Below are 20133 nucleotides of genomic sequence, written 5' to 3' on the forward strand. Positions count from 1 at the left end.
GTTCCAGGACCATTAGAAACGGCCAAGGAGTTCCAGGACCATTAGAAACGGCCAAGGAGTTCCAGGACCATTAGAAACGGCCAAGGAGTTCCAGGGCCATTAGAAACGGCCAGAGAGTTCCAAGACCATTAAATATGGCTACGGAGTTACAGGACCATTAGAAACGGCCAAGGAGTACCATGATCATTAATAATGGCCAAGGAGTTCCATGAACGTTAATAACGGCCAAGGAGTAACATAACCATTAGAAACAGCCAAAGAGGCTCATGATCATTAGAAACGGCTATGGAGTTCCATGACTGTTAAAAACCACCAAAGAATTCCGCAACCATTAGAACAACCAAGGAGTTCCAAGACCATTAAAAGCCACCAGAGAATTTCATGCTGCTTTGTGTTTTTATAAGGCCGTTGAACGCCCTGGTGACTTCTAATATCCTCACATTTCACAATCATTTTATAATTATTCCCATTTATATCAGAAGTGTGAACTCATGCATTGAAATGACTCAATCATATCATTGTTCACGTCTGACTGCCCTGTTCTCATACTCTCCGCTAACATCCTGGCAAGAGTGCCATCAAACAAAGCTTCTATCAGAAAAAAAATATGAAAAATATCCTATTTCCCAATACTGCTTTTTGTATGCTTGTGACGCACGTGGTGTTTGGAACATCATAGGTCTTAATGCAGCATTCAAACGTCCCTACTAGCCTGAGGTTAACCCTCTGATGTCAGATAGTAGCATTTTAACCCTGCATTAAGACCAAACACTTGGGGGTCAAAAACCTCCAACGTGCGTCACAAAGCCTTTATCTGTTGCTTAAATACTTGCTTCGGAAAACAAAAAAAAAATATGCACTACAGTAAAATAATAATGGAGATTCCCGTGGTTGACACAAAGGCAACTTCAGTTATAAATTACGATTTCATTTCATCTAAGCCCAGCATTTCTTAAAGATCCGATATGTAAACCTCCATTTTAAGTTTGTTACCTGTAAACAGAAAATGAAGAACTTTCATAGCTTATATTTACACAGACACTCCTTTAAGAAGTGATAAATATTTATATATTTATATATATATATATCTATATATTTAGAGCAGGAAATTAAAAAAAAAATATCTTCAAAGTTTTTTTTCCCTCTCTTTTAAAACGATGACGTTTGATCGACGTTTGATTGAGCTGCCGAATGGATCTCCTATTTTTCTTTCCCCCCCACGTTGCAGTCCAAGTAGATTAAAATATAGCTCTGAGTGGCTACAGGCCGACCAGGCAAGATCACATTAACGATGTTAGAAATTGTTGTTTTCCCACGTATTTGACTTGAACACAAAATAAGTGAAATAATAATAAAAAGAAAAATGATAATAAAAAAATATAAAGCAGCAACTGGCATTTTTTTTTTTTTCTGGAAAATGCACACTCAAGTCTTGACCACGAAGTTCTCCTTGAAATGACGCACGCTTTTTTGCTCGACAGCGATTCTTTTCTTTGTTTTTGTCGATTTTTTTTTTTTGCTGTTGTCCTCAGTTAAGAGTGAACATTTCGCTCTTTTTCTTGGCAAAAAACAAGGATGATGCAGGCGCTTCGAGGTCTCTGCTGTTCCTAATAATCGCTCACCAGAGCCAGCTCTGGAGTCAAATGTACTGTGATGTTTTTATAGAAGGTGTCGTAGGTGATATTTGGAGAATAGTTCAAGTTATTGAGGCCGTCCATGCTTTGCCGTTCTTTGGATCTTCGTAGTAACGCGTACCTGGCAAGAATGAAAGAACGCACCTGCGTCAGGCAGACCAATGGAACCAATGTGAAAACTCAATGAAACGTCTGACCCCTATAAGCACTGGTGGGGATGACAATCCTTGTGCATTTTTTACAGTCTGGAGATCTCTTTTACAGGGATCCCTGGGCCAGCGAATGAGCATTATAGTAAAGTTGGAAAATGTACTGTTCCAGCCAAGGAGTTACTGGGAAAATAAGTCAAGATGGTAGCATGGCCCAATGTGATTACTTACCAAAAAGAAGTGCCAGCTCTGGTGTCCCCTTCCACCCCAAGTGACTACTGTCATTTAAAATATACAAATGCCCATAGTTGCTGGCTGCATATTCTCTCTGGAGCCCATTGAAAGTGTAAGTACACATTATAAGGATTTTTTAGCCTGTAGCACCTATAATGGCTGCCATATTTAAGAAGAGAAAATGTATTTATTTAAAGTTTTTCATAGAACTGCAGATGTCTGTGATGATCGGAGTTGCAGACTGAAAAAAGGCAGAGCTTGTGTGCTATGGGTGAGAATTCATTAGGTTGTGGGTTTAGGTTGAGCAATTAGTATGATTTGAGGGCCCCATGCTAAGTAATTGGGAGGGCCCACTTCACAGGTAGCCTGAGCGAGGAGGAGGCTTATAATAAAGGTTCCCTTGGAAAGGTAGCCTTGTATTACAACAAAGGGGCCCCATGATTGAAGGCTTGGCATCAATTACTTAAGCAGAAGCAGAACAAGGCCATTGTGCACAAGCAAAAATGTTCCATTCAGGGCAGGAATGTCTAATCTAAGGACATAAATGTCACGTGATACAAGAAATGTCATTAGAATCATGACATTCAGTCCTGCTCTGACTGTAAAAGCAAAGAAACATCACGCGCCTAAAAAGATTCCATTGCAGACAAGCCATGACTTGGTCACAAGGCCGGACCCTGCTAGGGGAGGTAATCCTGCGTAAATACTACAGAGAGACTGAGCAAAAGAATGAAAGGGAGGGGAAGGAACTTATCTCGATTGAATGCTCAGAGCTCAAACTTATCACTAATGGCTGGAAAATAGAAACGTCAGCAAACAGCAGCTCAGCCGTGCTAAAGTGCAAACGGGTTTAAGGATAATGCTGGTTCTGCCGGTCACTATTTTTACTATTTTAAATGTGGGACCAATAACTTTTTAAGATTTCTTGGTTACACTCGCATACATAGACCTGTCAATGGACCATTCCAAAAGAAAAGAGGGGTTGGGACAGGCCAGTGATGTGTCATCAACCCCTCTGGTGGTGGATGTCAGCACCCTTAGTCCTCCCCTTTCTGGTGGTGTGTGCACCCATTAAAGGAGAATTCAACCCTAATGTTAACCCCCCCCACCCTACATAGACCCCCCTCCCTCAAGCCTAAGTGTTACCCCCTAATGTTTTATTTACCCCTCGGTGCAGATTCAGGCATCGGAGTCCACGGGCGCCATCTTCAGCCGCTTATAACAATATTTGCAATGAGACAGAGCTTTGGCAATTTCCGTGAGTTTCGGCGCATGCGCAGTTGTCGCACATCAGAAAATTTATCCAACTGCGCATGCGCCGCCATACAGGTCTAATTCCAAAGATTTACAAAGAGAAGACGATGGCGCCCATGAACTCCGATGGCTGAATCTGCACCGAGGGGTAAGTAAGACGTTACAGACATTTGCCCGGGGTAACACTTAGGCTGGAGGAGGGTCTATGTAGGGTAGGGTATTTTTAACTTTAGGGTTGAATTCTCCTTTAAGGGGGGTGGCTCAGGTATTAAAAACTTGGGGGGACTGTCAGGACAGGACAGGTGAAGATTGGGAATAGGCGGGTTATTATATTAAAAAAAATGCATGGATCACATTGGGAGTAACCAGAGGGGAGCATGGAGGTACTCAGGGGCATGGCTGAGATCCCTTGGGGGAGTGAATTAATTTGCCAACCAGCTATGTTGGAAGTGTCCATAACGGTAGATACTATTGCTCAGCTGTAATAGGGGGCAGGAAAAGTGTTAGGAAAGGGAAAAAGCAAGAGAGAGAAAGGTGCCTGGGGACAGGGACAGGAAAATTAAATAACGTTTTACCAGGCAGGTCCCCATAGCCTTTCTGAGATATAATTTCCTGCCGCAGTGCCCGGAGCATTTAACATTGTCATTCAGCTGAAACACTTTCCATTGCAGCCCCATAATAAACCATGTTGTGAATTTATTTTCTATGAGACCGTGTGTGCGATCGGCCTCCCGAGACCAAGGGCCGTAATGTGCACAGCTCCACCTGAGATTTCACTGCTGCTCAGGCAGAAAATAAACGACCTTTGAAGAGATCGATGAGTTACAAATAAAACCGGTGCCCCGTATTAACCCCGAGCGTTCTCACCTTCCAAGGAACTGGACTTCACCCCGATGATGGTGGGGTATAGATTTATATTTTCCGAGATCTCCCTCTGGCCGGGTCACAGTGTAGCCTGCATATTGCACCCTGCAGGGTAGAGCGAGGAAGGCCAACAGTTAAAATTACTGTGCTGAGAATGTTTTAGAAATGAGACAGGGGTCAGAGTCTCATTCAAACGACTGCCTGGTTGCTAGGGTAAACTGGAATTAAAGCAGCTATCTGGTTGCTAGGGTCCAAACTGGAGAGCTGATAAATCATTTAAAAAAAAAACCCGGAGACCAATTTACAAAATATTACGGTCTATATCATACAAAAAGTTCATTAAAAGGCAAACTACCCCTTCTATGCCGGGAATGTAAAGTGCATACAAAGAACAAGCATTGTTAAACATACAAAGCAAATAAAAAGGGAAACTATTTGCTTGTAATACTGTATACAGAGGGTTTAGGCTTAGTCCGTTTAACCAACGGTGCTAAATAGTTGCATCAAAGCACAATAATGAAGTTTATGAATAGATGTTTGGCCACATTCCTTCTGCCTCCTGTATCCCATGTCACCCCTAACAAAACTCCTATTGGTCAGCATAACAAGCCCAGAATATATTTTTCTATTTCACCAAAATGCTTGCCAATACACATGTAAATAAGTACATTAAGTAAAGTTTATACGTTTTTAAGCAGCAAAACGCTTGTGATTTCCAGCTCATCGGGCAGGTGGCAAAAAGCTAGTAATTGCCCCTCCATTGATTTTAATGGTAATCGGCTGGACCCTGCTAGTGCACTGGTAGGTCATGGGGATTATCACTTGGGAAACATTCGCTACCGTGAATGCGGCACTGAATGTTTCCAAGTCATTATCTCGTATTCACCCAATAAATGATATAGGTAGCAACCTGACCCACAGGGCTCATAAAAGCCTCAACCACATATCTTATTACCTGTTCCAAAGGTCATCGTCTTCGCCTCCCCAACCCCAGAAAGCATTGGGGAAACCGTTGATTTTCCGGAACTGTTCCACCGTTAAACCACTCACGCCACCAAAGAACTCGTTGTATGGCAGCCTGTCCACCGAAAGAAAAAGAGGAGGTGCGTTAATGGGAGGTGTGTCTCATAGCTTTGCCTGCACGGCTTCGTTATACATGAGAAACATACACATAGAATGATGGTTAACAAGCAGTATATAAGAGGATTTAAGGTTTCACTTTAATTGGTAAATATATGTTACGTTTGTCATTTTCTATTTTGGGAACTAGAGGGCAGCAACCCCTAAGCTTGGAAATTGGTTAGGACCAACCCCCCCACAAGAAGTTGCTAGTTGAGTTAGGAGACCAAAGACTTTTATAAGGTGGTTTGGTCAAGGGAAATGCTTTGTTATTTAATACAGTTGTTAGAAAATTGGAACCAAGAAGATTGGTAGGGTTGGCACCAGGATGGTATTTCACCAGCTAGTAAACTGGGGCTTACTGGTTGTCTCCATCCTTCCCTCAACCTCTCAAACTTTTGCCACCACCCCAAATCCCTCCCCAGTAAAGGAGGCAGGCCTAGTAGTATGTATATATCTCTTGCCGTGGCCCAGTGGCCTATGACTGGTTCCAGGAAGGAACCGGAGATCTTTGCTCCAACTACAGGTGACTCGTACATCCAGAACGGCTGACCAGTCAATGGGAACAAAAGGGACCCAAGTGACAAGTATAACATACAACTAAGCATGTTTGTTTATGTTCTCTATTGGATAAAAGGTTCCATAATGACAAAGCAATGTTGTGTCAGGGGGTCAATGGAACCTACTGGCTGTATACATATGGAGAGATGTATGTAAATATCAATTACAATAAGAGCCTTTGTTAAAGATTGTTAATACATTACTAACTAAGGCTGAAAACAAGAAACAACTTTAACCCAAGAGAACCTCCTCTGTATCAGTCTCCAATTCCCCTTTGATATTGAAACAAAGAGTAACCCTTGAACCCCGATCCCCAACTTACAGGTACATGTATTTATCGAGCTTGGCAGCAAAGTGCCTTGGCATGTGCTCGCAGCCATAATAATTCCGATCGCTTTCCGGTATGTGATCGACATCGTGAAATATCATGCAGTCCCAGTCAAGGTCTTTCATTGCTTCTAAAAAGCCAACGTTGAACAGCATGGCGCGGTTGAAAGGCTGGTTGCCCGCCTGCGTAAAAAGGAAAAGTATTTGGGTGAGAATGGCGCGCTGTTGTGCAATATTTGCTGCACTAATGGCCAGTTGCAGTGTGGAACAATCATGATAATTTGCTCTCTCTGGTGCAAACAGGATTGTTTCCACTGAGCAACCCCATGAAAGATAGAATCCCTGACCTGCTTGCCTCTAAAGAGCGACTGCTGAAATAACATGGCAGCTCGTCCTCAAAGGCGAGCGATAAAAACAAAGACAAGAGGAGTGGAGATGGGATGTACCTGCTCTATTACATAAAAGGCAAACTGCAAGCGCTGTCTCTGAAGCATCGGGATCAAGTGCTTGAAAAGAACAGGGAGGTGCTCGTGCCGATTTCGGAACGGGATAAGAATTGCCACCTTGAATGAGAGAAGATCCATTAGGACAACATAAACACAAACCAACGAGTACAATGCACACAAACAGTGACACGAGGGGGATAACGGATTGTTTTGTATACGAAAGAGGAGAAAGTGCATGTTGTTATTCCAAATTCTTTTGGCATGCACTCTCTTTTATTCTCTCCAAGCACGGAGATTTGCACAAATGGAAATTCTTTGTACATTCTAGAGGTCTCTTCTGATCCAGAAGCAATTTAAAGACATCCCTTTAGCCACTAGAGCAGTAACCTTCCTAACTTTAGGTGATCTAGATCAATGTAATCCTGTGACATCACAGTGTCAGGCTGCATTCATTGGCCACATTCCATGCTGGAGCCTTAGTCCAGGCCCGGACTGGCAATCTGTGGGTTCTGGCAAATGCCAGAGGGGCTGCTATAAGGTCCCATAGAAAGTCTGTATTTAGTGGGCTGGTGGGAGATGTTTGGGCCTCTATGTGGGCTGATTGGGCCTCTGTGTACCTGAAATGTCAGGGCCTGTTTAAATTCTCAGTCCGGACCTGAGCCTTACATATCGTTTCTCTGCAGCAAATATAACAGGGAGCACTAACCTTAGCTGCCCAGGGAAAGAATAAAGAGAGTCGGGACAGCATGTTAGATAGACTTTACAGCACTAGTTGGATAAAGGAAGCCTTTAAAACTATTCCCTTGAAGGGTAAAATCACAGTTCTATGACAAAAGGGTAAAGAAAACGGGAAATCACTCAATAAAGGGGTCTCACTACTGGGAATAAAGTTTTTGAAACACACTTGTGAAAGCCCACCATGTTTGCCCAAGTAAACCATTCGGCATAATTTAAGCAGATCATTATTAAACCAAGTTGGCTACCTACTAAAATGACACACTGAGACGGTCCCCTTTTTTCATAGAACCTAGAACCTTTTCCGGGGGAAAATTTCTTTAAATACTGGGATTATTTTTGATAATTATGTAGCACCTCAAAGCTTGGGGGCAGATTTATGAAGGGTCGAATTTCAAAGTCGAATAGGGTATTCCGACATTCGAAGGATTTTTAAGATCGTACGAATTAATCATACGATTTTACAAAAAAATCTTTCGACTTCTCAAAACATAGCCAAATACTGGCTATAGGTTCTAGGAGGTCCCCATAGGCTAACATAGCATTTCGGCAGGTTTAAGGTGGCAAAGTTTTTTAAAGAGACAGTACTTCGGTTTGTGAATGGTCGAATTTGGCCTATTTGATGGTCGAAGTACCCAAAAATTACTTTTTTCGTTTTTTAATTCGAAAATGCACTTCGACCTTTGATAAATCTGCCCCTTAGTGTTGTGATATTCTAAAATTGCAGTTGGTTAATTGGTTATATGCTTTACCCCGAGAAACCTCAGCGAGGGGGATGAAAAGCAGAAACTTTTGTTACAATGTGAGGGGGGGGGGTAGTAAAATTGTAATTTGTTTGGGAATTGCTCTGAACGGTAAAATTAATTTAAATTAAAATTAAATTATTTCTAATTTCGTCATGGGTGAAGCTTTTCGGAATAAGAGAGGTGCTGTGTAGGGTAACTGTGTTCTCACTCTCCCACCTTAGAGGTGCCAATCACAGGCTTTTACATTGAATGCTTCCTGGTTCCACTGCCAAATCCCGAGGCAGATTAGTCACCAGCCAAAGACCCGAAATTTAAGGTCAAACTGGCTCTGAGTTTCCTGTACACCATCCTGTTGTGTATGGCAGCAGCTGGTGATTCAATATCAGCTCCTAAGGGCAGAGACATACGCTGCGATTCGGGGAGATTAGTCGCCCGGCCACAAATCTCTTCTTCTGCGGGGCGACTTATCTCCCCGCAATGCCTTCCCGTTGGCTAGAATCGAAATCGCCGGCGGGATGGCACTCAGAACGCTTCGTTTTCCGAAGTCACTCGAAGTTTCCTCGTGAGGCAACTTTGGCGACTTCTGAAAACGAAGGTTCGTCGATGTGCATTCTAGCCGGCGGGAATATTAGTCGCCCACGGAAAGAGGAGATTTGTCGCCGAATCTGTCCGTGTGTCTCTGCCCTAAGAACTTGCTTCCTAGTAGCGCTGCCCTCCTGCATTACATTACACACACCTGGAGACAGGCCTGTATGAAACCGAATGCTGCATATTTGTAACATAAAGGGGAAGTTTAACCAAAAGGGGGCAAATAAAAGCTTCAGAACAAAACAAAGACTTACCTTCCATCGCGGGATGCAGTCACTGGGCTTCCAATGGCCCCCCATCTGAATTCCATCACTGGAGAACATCTGCCGGACATCGTTCATCTGAATCTCACTCACGTTCACTTCTATTTGCCCTTCTAAAAGGGAAAGCACAAAATGCAATGTTATGACACATAGAGAGAGAGCGCCGCACTTGCACAACAGGAAAGGATATGTACAAAGGAATGTGCCTTCTTTCTAAAAAAGGGCAAATTCTGTGCCCACTTATCTTTAAATCTGTTGGTTCTGCTGCTGGGAAGCCATCCAAGGTGTGGGAGGATAGCGAGGGGACTTGGCTGTTTATTGCTCATTGCTGGAGATTCATTGGTATAATTCTGACTCAGCACAGTCTCTTCTAACCATGACCTACTGTACATCTTGGTAGATACACAGCCACCAACTTTATCCACCTACGGTGCTCTTAAAGGCTGCGGTGATGTTTAAAACACAACTTCCTGCTTTCTATCTGAGTCAATGACTTGAAGGGGGGGGGGCACATGGGACATTCAGCTCAGATTCAAAAGCAACAGTTATGACCCATATGGCCCCCCATCAAGTCACTGATTGGTTACTGCCTGGTAATCAATCAGTGGAAACCAAGAGAGCTGCAAAGCAGGAAGTAGTGTTGTGGCTATTATGTTAGACATCCAGTCACTCCAGCCTTTATACATTACATTTTTGGCTAACTAACTATATTAGAAACATTTTTAATTTTGCACAGCCTATTTATACTGAACAATTCCTTTTACTAAAGGTGGCCATACACAATAAGATCCGCTCATTTGGAAAGGTTGTGCAACGAGCGGATCCTAACCCGATATGCCCACCAAAGGCAGTGCGATATTGGGTTAATCCATTCTCAACAAAGAGAATGGGTGATGGCGGGACAAGGGGCGCATCAACTAGCCGATGCAGTCCTCGATTACCAAAAAAAAAAAAAAAAAACGTACCTGATCGTTATCTGGCTGATTTTTGGCCTGATATCGATCAGGGAGTCCCATTTGAAAGCCCCATGCACTGGCAGATAAACTGCCGAATTGGTCTAAGAAATAATATTGGCAGCTTTAATATGCTCGTGTATTGCCACCTTAAAGGAGAACTAAACACTAAAAATTAATGTGTCTAAAAATGCCATATTTTATATACTGAACTTATTGCACCAGCCTAAAGTTTCATCTTGTCAATAGCAGCAATGATCCAGGACTTCAAACTTGTCACAGGGGGTCACCATCTTGGAAAGTGTCTGTGACACTCACATGCTCAGTGGGCTCTGATTGGCTGTTGTGAAGCTAAGCTTAGGGCTCGTCACTAATTATCCAGCAGAAAATGAGCTTCCCCTGTAATATAAGCTGATGCTACAGGTTTGCTAATTATTAAATTCTGATGCTAATTGCACTGGTTTCTGTGCTGCCATGTAGTAATTATCTATATTAATTATTAATCAGCCTTATTTTGTGACATTTCTATACTTTGGGTTGCCACCTGGCCGGTATTTTACCGGCCTGGCTGGTTAAAATGATGGTTGATCCCAATGTTATTAATAGGGAAAAAATCTAAATATATAGAAAGGCAGGTCTTTTTTTTGGGAAAAGGTGGCAACCCTATGTGTACTGTATATTGTGAGTGGGTCCCTAAGCTCAGTAAGTGACAGCAGCACAGAGCATGTGCAGTGAATCAGCAGAAAAGAAGATGGGGAGCTACTGGGGCATCTTTGGAGACACAGATCTTTACTGCTAACGGCAGAGACACACGGTCAGGTTCGGGGATATTAGTCGGCCGACGATAAATCTCCTCTTCTTCGTGGCGACTAATCTCCCCGAACTGCCTTCCCGCCGGCTAGAATGAAAATCGCAGACGGGATGGCAATCGGAGCACTTCGTTTTCCAAAGTCACCCGAAGTTTCCTCATGAGGCAACTTCAGGTGACTTAGGAAAACAAAGCGATCCGCGTGCCATCCCACCGGCGATTTTCATTCTAGCCGGCGGGAAGGCAGTTCGGGGAGATTAGTTGCCCCGATAAAGAGGAGATTTATCGCCGTGCAAATAAATTCCCTGTGTGTCTCTGCCCTTAGCAGTAAAGATCTGTGCCTCCAAAGATGCCCTAGTAGCTCCCCATCTTCTTTTCTGCTGATTCACTGCACAAGCTCTGTGCTGCTGTCACTTACTGAGCTTAGGGACCTACTCACACTAATCTCACCTAACTGCTAGAATGAAAATCGCCGACGGGATGGCACTCGGATCGCTTAGTTTCCGAAGTCACCTGAAGTTGCCTCACAAGGAAACTTCGGGCGACTACAGAAAATGAAGTGTTCCGATTGCCATCCTGATGACGATTTTCATTCTAGCCGGTAGGAAGACAGTTCGGGGAGATTATTCGCCCCGATGAAGAGGAGATTTATCACCGGGCGACTAATCTCCCCAAATCTGACCGTGTGTCTCTGCCCTAAAGGTCTGTGGTTGCCTTGGGCTGGTACAGAAGCCCAAAACATAATGTACAATGTCTCTGCCCTAATTCATTAATTAAGCTTTTGTTCTCCTTTAATCTAGTGCAGTTGAAATAATGAAACAAATCATCTGATTGGTTCCTCAGTGGCATTAGTCCAGAAGATTGTGTTCCAACATAATGCCATAGGAATGTATTATTTTAAAGACACATTGATAGTACATGGATAGTACATTACAGACATGACAACAGCTTGAGAGGCCAGGAGCAGCTTTCCCGCAGCAAAGTGATATTTTTTAACTGTACTCAATAATATTGCCGGTGCCGAGAAGCACATGGCTACAGGGCTGGCACTCTCAATTCAAGCACAGGACATGTTACATTAAGCATTAGCAGCGAGGCATTCTGAGGATGGTTAATAACGAAGAGAATGGACTTACTCATAGATGGGAGTCGCTCGGGGCAAGATTGGTTGGGCAGGTAGGTGAAATCTTCTGGGAGGAAAGTGGTTGTTTGGAGATAGGATTCGCTGTGATTAAAATCAAGTCCGTAATCTGGGTGAGAGAACAGTGTTTATATTAATAAACGAATATGTAATGAATTTCCTCCTGCTTTCAAAGAGACAATACAGCATCAGCTTGAACTTTCACTTGTCCCCTAAGCTGCCATGTGTCTCAACTTTATCTTCTGTTATAAACCCCAGCTAGTGGGGCTTACTATTGTCTCAGGGGAATTGGTCAGTGTCTGCAGGCATGGTATTGCCAAAAAATGTCTAAAATGCCTTTACAGAGAGATATCTAAAACTATGCCAGAATCAGCATTTCCCTGTACTAAGCACAATTCAGCAGGTACAGCCCCCTAAGTTTGCTCATAGTCTGTACAGAGAGATACCATAAAACTATGGCAGCATAGGTATTCCCCTGTACTAAGCACAATTCAGCAGGAACAGCCTCCTAAGTTTGCTCATAGTCTGTACAGAGAGATCCCATAAAACTATGGCAGCATAGGTATTCCCTGTACTAAGCACAATTCAGCAGGAACAGTCCCTAAGTTTGCTCATAGTCTGTACAGAGAGATCCCATAAAACTATGGCAGCATAGGTATTCCCCTGTACTAAGCACAATTCAGCAGGAACAGCCCCCTAAGTGTGCTCATAGTCTGTACAGAGAGATCCCATAAATCTATGCCAGCATAGGTATTCCCTGTACTAAGCACAATTCAGCAGGAACAGTCCCTAAGTTTGCTCATAGTCTGTACAGAGAGATCCCATAAAACTATGGCAGCATAGGTATTCCCCTGTACTAAGCACAATTCAGCAGGAACAGTCCCTAAGTTTGCTCATAGTCTGTACAGAGAGATACCATAAAACTATGGCAGCATAGGTATTCCCTGTACTAAGCACAATTCAGCAGGAACAGCCCCCTAAGTTTGCTCATAGTCTGTACAGAGAGATCCCATAAATCTGCTAATGATTCTGTACATTAATGGGAAAAAGGTTTTGTTGTGTTTATATGTGAAACGAAGGGAGGAAAGGAAGCAGAGGACAAGATATATAAAATGGATATAAACCGACTCATTCTTTGTGCAGAAGAATAATTATACTCATGAGTCAGAAACAAGCATATAACCCATGCTTTTATGGCTCTTCTAAAGAGAAAGCAGTTGGGCTGGGGAGGATACATCCATTATACCCTGTATGGCTTCCAATGAGCCAATTATACCTTTTTATAACAATTTCCCAGGAACTAACATGTGTTGTCCCATGTGCCTATACTGCCAGGGTTTTGTTAATATCATAGTAATATACAGTAGTATTATAACCCAGAGGGTCTTAGCCACACCCCCATTTCCACCCAGCCACTGCCATTGTGCCCAATACATGCCCCCGACAATGCTCCCTGGTCTGCCTGTTTTTCAATACAGGTATGGGACCTGTTATCCAGAATGCTCCAGACCTGAGTTTTTCCAGATCTTTCTGTAATTTGGATCTCCGTACCTTAAATCTACTATAAAATCATTTAAACATTAAATAAACCCAATAGGCTGGTTTTGCCTCCAATTATATAATTATATGTTAGTTGGGATCAAGTACAAGATACTGTTTTATTATTGCAGAGAAAAAGGAAATCATTTGTAAAGAATTTGGATAAAATGGAGTCTACGGGAGACGGCCTACCTTTAATTCAGAGCTTTCTGGTTAACGGGTTTCCACATAATGGATCCCATACCTGTACTTCCCCATTAACTTGAATGGGAAATATTCTGGGCACACAATAAGCTATATCCTCATACTGTACTGTCTAAAGGAATCAATATGGCACCTCCTTCCCATATGTATAAATACAAATAAACAGAGAAGGAATGTTCTGGGCACACAATAAGCTATACCCTCATACTGTACTGTCTAAGGGAATCAATATGGCACCTCCTTCCCATATGTATAAATACAAATATACAGAGAAGGAATGTTCTGGGCACACAATAAGCTATACCCTCATAATGTACTGTCTAAGGGAAACAATATGGCACCTCCTTCCCATATGTATAAATACAAATATACAGAGAAGGAATGTTCTGGGCACACAATAAGCTATACCCTCATACTGTACTGTCTAAGGGAATCAATATGGCACCTCCTTCCCATATGTATAAATACAAATATACAGAGAAGGAATGTTCTGGGCACACAATAAGCTATACCCTCATAATGTACTGTCTAAGGGAACAATATGGCACCTCCTTCCCATATGTATAAATACAAATATACAGAGAAGGAATGTTCTGGGCACACAATAAGCTATACCCTCATACTGTACTGTCTAAGGGAAACAATATGGCACCTCCTTCCCATATGTATAAATACAAATATACAGAGAAGGAATGTTCTGGGCGCACAATAAGCTATACCCTCATATTGTACTGTCTAAGGGAAACAATATGGCACCTCCTTCCCATATGTATAAATACAAATATACAGAGAAGGAATGTTCTGGGCACACAATAAGCTATACCCTCATATTGTACTGTCTAAGGGAAACAATATGGCACCTCCTTCCCATATGTATAAATACAAATATACAGAGAAGGAATGTTCTGGGCACACAATAAGCTATACCTTCATACTGTACTGTCTAAGGGAAACAATATGGCACCTCCTTCCCATATGTATAAATACAAATATACAGAGAAGGAATGTTGTGGGCACACAATAAGCTATACCCTCATACTGTACTGTCTAAGGGAACAAATATGGCACCTCCTTCCCATATGTATAAATACAAATATACAGAGAAGGGATAGGCTTTACATTTTCTGTACAAATACCTGTATCATTGATGCTGCTGTTCCTCCGGTTATATGCACTGCGGACCACCTGCTCGTAGACCTGGGCACCAATCGTTCTCATGTTCTCCCGGATAATGATCCCACGGGCTTGCATCATGAACAGGTAGGTGTTAACTGCAGAGGAATCAAACCCACATGCATTATACACTGGTCGCGGAATGATAAAAGGCTTTATGCTTTTATTACATTCATGCCCTTCAATCAGCCAATCAGGTTTACAGCAATAATATAAGGGGGAAAATAAAAACAACATGTATGGGGACTGCAAATACAGACCAAGGATCAAATACACTAATATCTATCCTGTATTATTATCCTGTTTTAATGCCTGTGTTTTTGATATAATAAAGCCTCACCTGGTCTACGGAGTTCAGAAAAGCCTTACATAATAAGTATTTATTATTGTGTTAACTGAAAGGCTCCTTTATTTTTGCGGAGTGGCTAATTTGCTTTTGAATGAGAAAGATAAGGAAGTTGTGCATGGGCAGAGCAAACTAAACCAATGAATTTAGCATTGACATGTGTAATGTTATAGCAATAATAGGCAGCGCCATTAAAGTTTGTATACAATATATTCAACAGGACTTAGCTGGTCTTGTTTAATATTTATCCTGAGTTAGTTGAAGGAGTCAAAATGAGCTCTGTATAAACAATCTGCTCACACCTAAGCATGTTTGGCTGTGGCCATTTGGCTCATAAATGTCATTGTGGAACGGAAAACAGAATCAATCAGAAATCACTAAAAAAAAAATAGAAAACGGCAAACTGTCTTAGAATATCGCTGTTTGTATCACTCTAAAAGTTCATTAAAGGTGAATTAACCATTTCAAATCCATGAAACACAGTAAAATCCACTTTGAATGCTTTATCCTACTCTCTGGCATAAACAATATTTAATGTTCTAATGTTTCTGGCCCTTTAAAGCACAAGAGGTTAAATTCCAGTAACTGTGTAAACGTGTGTGTCAGTACCTGAGTGTATACTTTCCTTTCTCCTTCCCAAACCCAGGCATGTGCAACACCTTGTTCATGTCACTCAGAGGTAACAGAGATGAGGCACCGAGCTGCTTATTGGCTTACTCACCCGCTCCTGTTCCCAGTGTCAGTTACATATAGCACAGAACCATTACCCAATTTGCTGGGTGACTCTCACCCCAAACATACAGGTCACACTAGTCCCAACTTACGTCATGTGGCCGCCACCCAAAACTGCTGATGAATTGGCTAATTATATATGTCAGAGACCAAAGCAAAAAGGAGAACGAAACTCATCTCTCCAGTTGTAGCCTCTACTTTAACGTCATTGTGCCTTACTATACCCACTATCCTAATTATATTCATTATGCCTTACTATACCCACTATCCTAATTATATTCATTATGCCTTACTATACCCACTATCCTAATTATAGCCCCTTCCTCAACACTATTTTGCCCTACTCTACTCACTATGCCAGTTACAGCCCCTTGCTCAACACATCTTGCCCCAATATATACCCACTATTTCTATTACAACCCATTATCCCAGTTACAGCCCCTTCCTCAACACCACCTTGCCCTAATCTACCCACAGTCACAGCACCTTGCTCAATACCACCTTGCCCTACTCTACAGTCACTGCCCCTTCATTGACATTATCTTGCCCTACTCTACCCACTATTCTACTGTCACTGCCCCTTCATTGACATTATATTGCCCTACTCTACCCACTATTCTACTGTCACTGCCCCTTCATTGACATTATATTGCCCTACTTTACCCACTATTCTACAGTCACTGCCCCTTTATTGACATTATATTGCCCTACTCTAACCACTATTCTACTGTCATTGCCCCTTCATTGACATTATATTGCCCTACTCTACCCACTATTCTACTGTCATTGCCCCTTCATTGACATTATATTGACCTACTTTACCCACTATTCTACAGTCACTGCCCCTTTATTGACATTATATTGCCCTACTCTACCCACTATTCTACTGTCACTGCCCCTTCATTGACATTATCTTGCCCTACTCTACCCACTATTCTACTGTCACTGCCCCTTCATTGACATTATCTTGCCCTACTCTACCCACTATTCTACTGTCACTGCCCCTTCATTGACATTATATTGCCCTACTCTACCCACTATTCTACTGTCACTGCCCCTTCATTGACATTATCTTGCCCTACTCTACCCACTATTTTACTGTCACTGCCCCTTCATTGACATTATCTTGCCCTACTCTACCCACTATTCTACTGTCACTGCCCCTTCATTGACATTATCTTGCCCTACTCTACCCACTATTCTACTGTCACTGCCCCTTCATTGACATTATATTGCCCTACTCTACCCACTATTCTACTGTCACTGCCCCTTCATTGACATATTGCCCTACTCTACCCACTATTCTACTGTCACTGCCCCTTCATTGACATTATATTGCCCTACTTTACCCACTATTCTACAGTCACTGCCCCTCATTGACATTATCTTGCCCTGCTCTACCCACTATTCTACTGTCACTGCCCCTTCATTGACATTATATTGCCCTACTCTACCCACTATTCTACTGTCATTGCCCCTTCATTGACATTATATTGCCCTACTCTACCCACTATTCTACAGTCACTGCCCCTTCATTGACATTATATTGCCCTACTCTACCCACTACCCGACAGTTACAGAACTACCTAAGTGGATCAATTTCAACAGTGGCAGCATAAGCACCGTCACCAAAAATAATGACTCAATTACTAAAGAATGCATGAGTGTTAGCTTTGGCTGACGGCACTACTTGATTACCAAACTTTCTAATAAGTTGCCCAATCATTTGGAGTGTTCTAGGACACAAGTATTCATATCCCTGCTAGGGCCACACCTCCCAGTGCTACTCAGGAGCCCCCTAATGTTTGCCCAGACCCACACCCAGGGGAGTAACCATTACAGACCCTCAGGGGCACTGACTGATACGTAGTTCAATGTATGTTGTACTACAAAAGTTTAGTGGGGCCTAAAATGATTTGGATGTGGCTGTACCCTCCAACTTTTTGTTTTTTTGCATTGGAAAAATCTATCCTAGGAATAAGATGAAAGGGTTGTTCACCTTTGGGATAGCTTTTAGTATGATGTAGAGAGGGATATTCTGAGACAATTTGCTATTGGTTTTAATTTTTATTGTTTAAGGATTTTGAGTTATTTAGCATTTTATTCAGCAGCTCTTCAATTTGAATTTTAAGCAATCCAGTAGCTGGGGTCAATTTCCCTAGCAAACAGGCATTGATTTGAATAAGAGAATGGAATAGGAAAGGGCCTGAATAGGGAGATCAGTAATAAAAAGTAACAATAACACTAGATTTGTAGCTTTACAGAGCATTTGCTTTTTAGAGAGGGTCAGTGACGCCCATTTAAAAGCTCCAAAGAATCAGAAGAAAAAGGCAAATAATTAGAAAATCATAAAAAATTAATAATAAACAATTGAAAAGTTGTTTAGAATTGGCCATTCTATAACATACTAAAAGTTACCTTAAAGGTGAACCACACAGATTCTGTCAGGCGGAGTATGCCAGGAATTTAAGATCACAAGAATATAAAGGCATTTTATATTTTCTTTGGGGGGGGGGGGGTCGCAGGGCTGCTGTATGTTTGTTTATGTTCAGCAGGTCTACGACATTGCCCATATCAATTCTGGGGGGCTTTGTTGCCCTTTAAATAAGATGGATATTAGTAAGACATATAAAAGAACCATATAAAGTCATCAGATCACACTGCCATCGCCAGGATAAGCCACTGGAACACGTGATGTACCACTTTATATTCACATTATCTCTCACCCTGTGAGTAACTGGCCTGCTGCCCAGTCTGTTGTGTTTCCTCCACACAGAGAGAGAGTGAAAGCACAGCTTACTTTGTGCATAGAGCCCCCTTTATGAGCGGGAGCTGCCATACTGCAAACACTATGCCAGTTACAGCACCTTCCTTGGCACCACCTTACTGCACCCACTATCCCACGCGAGATGTCAAACTCCTATAGTTGGTTTCTGGGATTATTTTATGCCATGCCCCCTGGAACAACTGATCTGCACCAGACTGGTGACGCCTGGAAAACCTGGGGAGTGGACAGTTCTGCATCTTGCCTTACAATACACACTACCACACCTCCCACCTACGCTCTGCACTACACTCCCAGCAAGCACCTGTACCGACTGCTTTCCTAAAACCCAGTCAGCTGAACAGAATTCAGCAACATTGTGTAAACAGATGAAGTCATGTAGGTACACACTCACACACAATGTGCCCCTTCCTTGGTTTCAGCCTTATCTGACTCAAAAGTATAAGGGCAATGACACATAAGGATATTAGTCCTCCTGTGAGAAATCACATTTTTTGCGGGTGACTAATCTCCTCCAAATGCCCAACTGCCAAGTGTAGAGGATGGTTCCTGCTGCCATAGTTTTATGGGATCTCTCTGTACAGACTATGAGCAAACTTAGGGGACTGTTCCTGATGAATTGTGCTTAGTACAGGGAATACCTATGCTGCCATAGTTTTATGGGATCTCTCTGTACAGACTATGAGCAAACTTAGGGACTGTTCCTGCTGAATTGTGCTTAGTACAGGGGAATACCTATGCTGCCATAGTTTATGCTGCCATAGTTTAATGGGGTCTCTCTGTTATCAGACTATGAGCAAACTTAGGGGTCTGTTCCTGCCTGAATTGTGCTTGAGTACAGGGGAATACCTATGCTGCCATAGTTTTATGGGATCTCTCCTGTAAGACTATGAGCCAAAACTTTAGGGGGACTGTTCCTTGCCTGACTTTGTGCTTAGTCAGGATATATCTCTATCGCTGCCCATAGTTTATGGATCTCTCTTGTACAGTCTATGAGCAAACTTAGGGGCTGTTTTCCTGCTGAATTGTGCTTAGTACAGGGAATACCTATGCTGCCATAGTTTTATGATATCTTCTCTGTACAGACTATGAGCAAACTGTAGGGACCTGTTCCTGTCTGAATTGTGCTTAGTACAGGGAATACCTATGCTGCCATAGTTTTATGGGACTATCTCTGTACAGGACTATGAGCAAACTTAGGGGCTGTTCCTGCTGAATTGTGCTTAGTACAGGGGAATATCTATGCTGTCATAGTTTTATGGGATCTCTCTGTACAGACTATGAGCAAACTTAGGGGACTGTTCCTGCTGAATTGTGCTTAGTACAGGGGAATATCTATGCTGCCATAGTTTTATGGGATCTCTCTGTACAGACTATGAGTAAATTTAGGGGATTGTACCTGCTGAATTGCCAATAGTACTTTATGGTATCCTTCTGTGCAAACATAGTACACCCCATGTGGTATGAGCAAAATGTTAAAATAAACTGCATTGCCCATTAGCAGAGGCTGTACCCATGTCACTTGAGATGTA

At 42.4% G+C, this 20133-nt stretch overlaps 1 protein-coding gene across 1 annotated transcript in view; it reads right to left on the reverse strand.

The window, feature by feature from the left end:
* Positions 1-1397: 1397 nt before the first annotated feature.
* Positions 1398-20133, reverse strand: part of b4galt5.L (UDP-Gal:betaGlcNAc beta 1,4- galactosyltransferase, polypeptide 5 L homeolog) — a 39467-nt gene continuing 20731 nt past the window's right edge. The window contains exons 2-9 of the mRNA NM_001093399.1: positions 14702-14836; positions 11818-11931; positions 8912-9033; positions 6589-6705; positions 6138-6325; positions 5091-5213; positions 4139-4240; positions 1398-1755 (exon numbers count right to left, since the gene is read on the reverse strand). Of these exons, the coding sequence (NP_001086868.1) occupies positions 1608-1755; positions 4139-4240; positions 5091-5213; positions 6138-6325; positions 6589-6705; positions 8912-9033; positions 11818-11931; positions 14702-14836 (1049 nt within the window). The 3' untranslated portion in view covers positions 1398-1607. The remainder of the gene's footprint in view (positions 1756-4138; positions 4241-5090; positions 5214-6137; positions 6326-6588; positions 6706-8911; positions 9034-11817; positions 11932-14701; positions 14837-20133) is intronic.

This window comes from Xenopus laevis, chromosome 9_10L (assembly GCF_017654675.1).
Source record: "Xenopus laevis strain J_2021 chromosome 9_10L, Xenopus_laevis_v10.1, whole genome shotgun sequence".
In the NCBI taxonomy this organism is placed as follows: Eukaryota; Metazoa; Chordata; class Amphibia; order Anura; family Pipidae; genus Xenopus; species Xenopus laevis.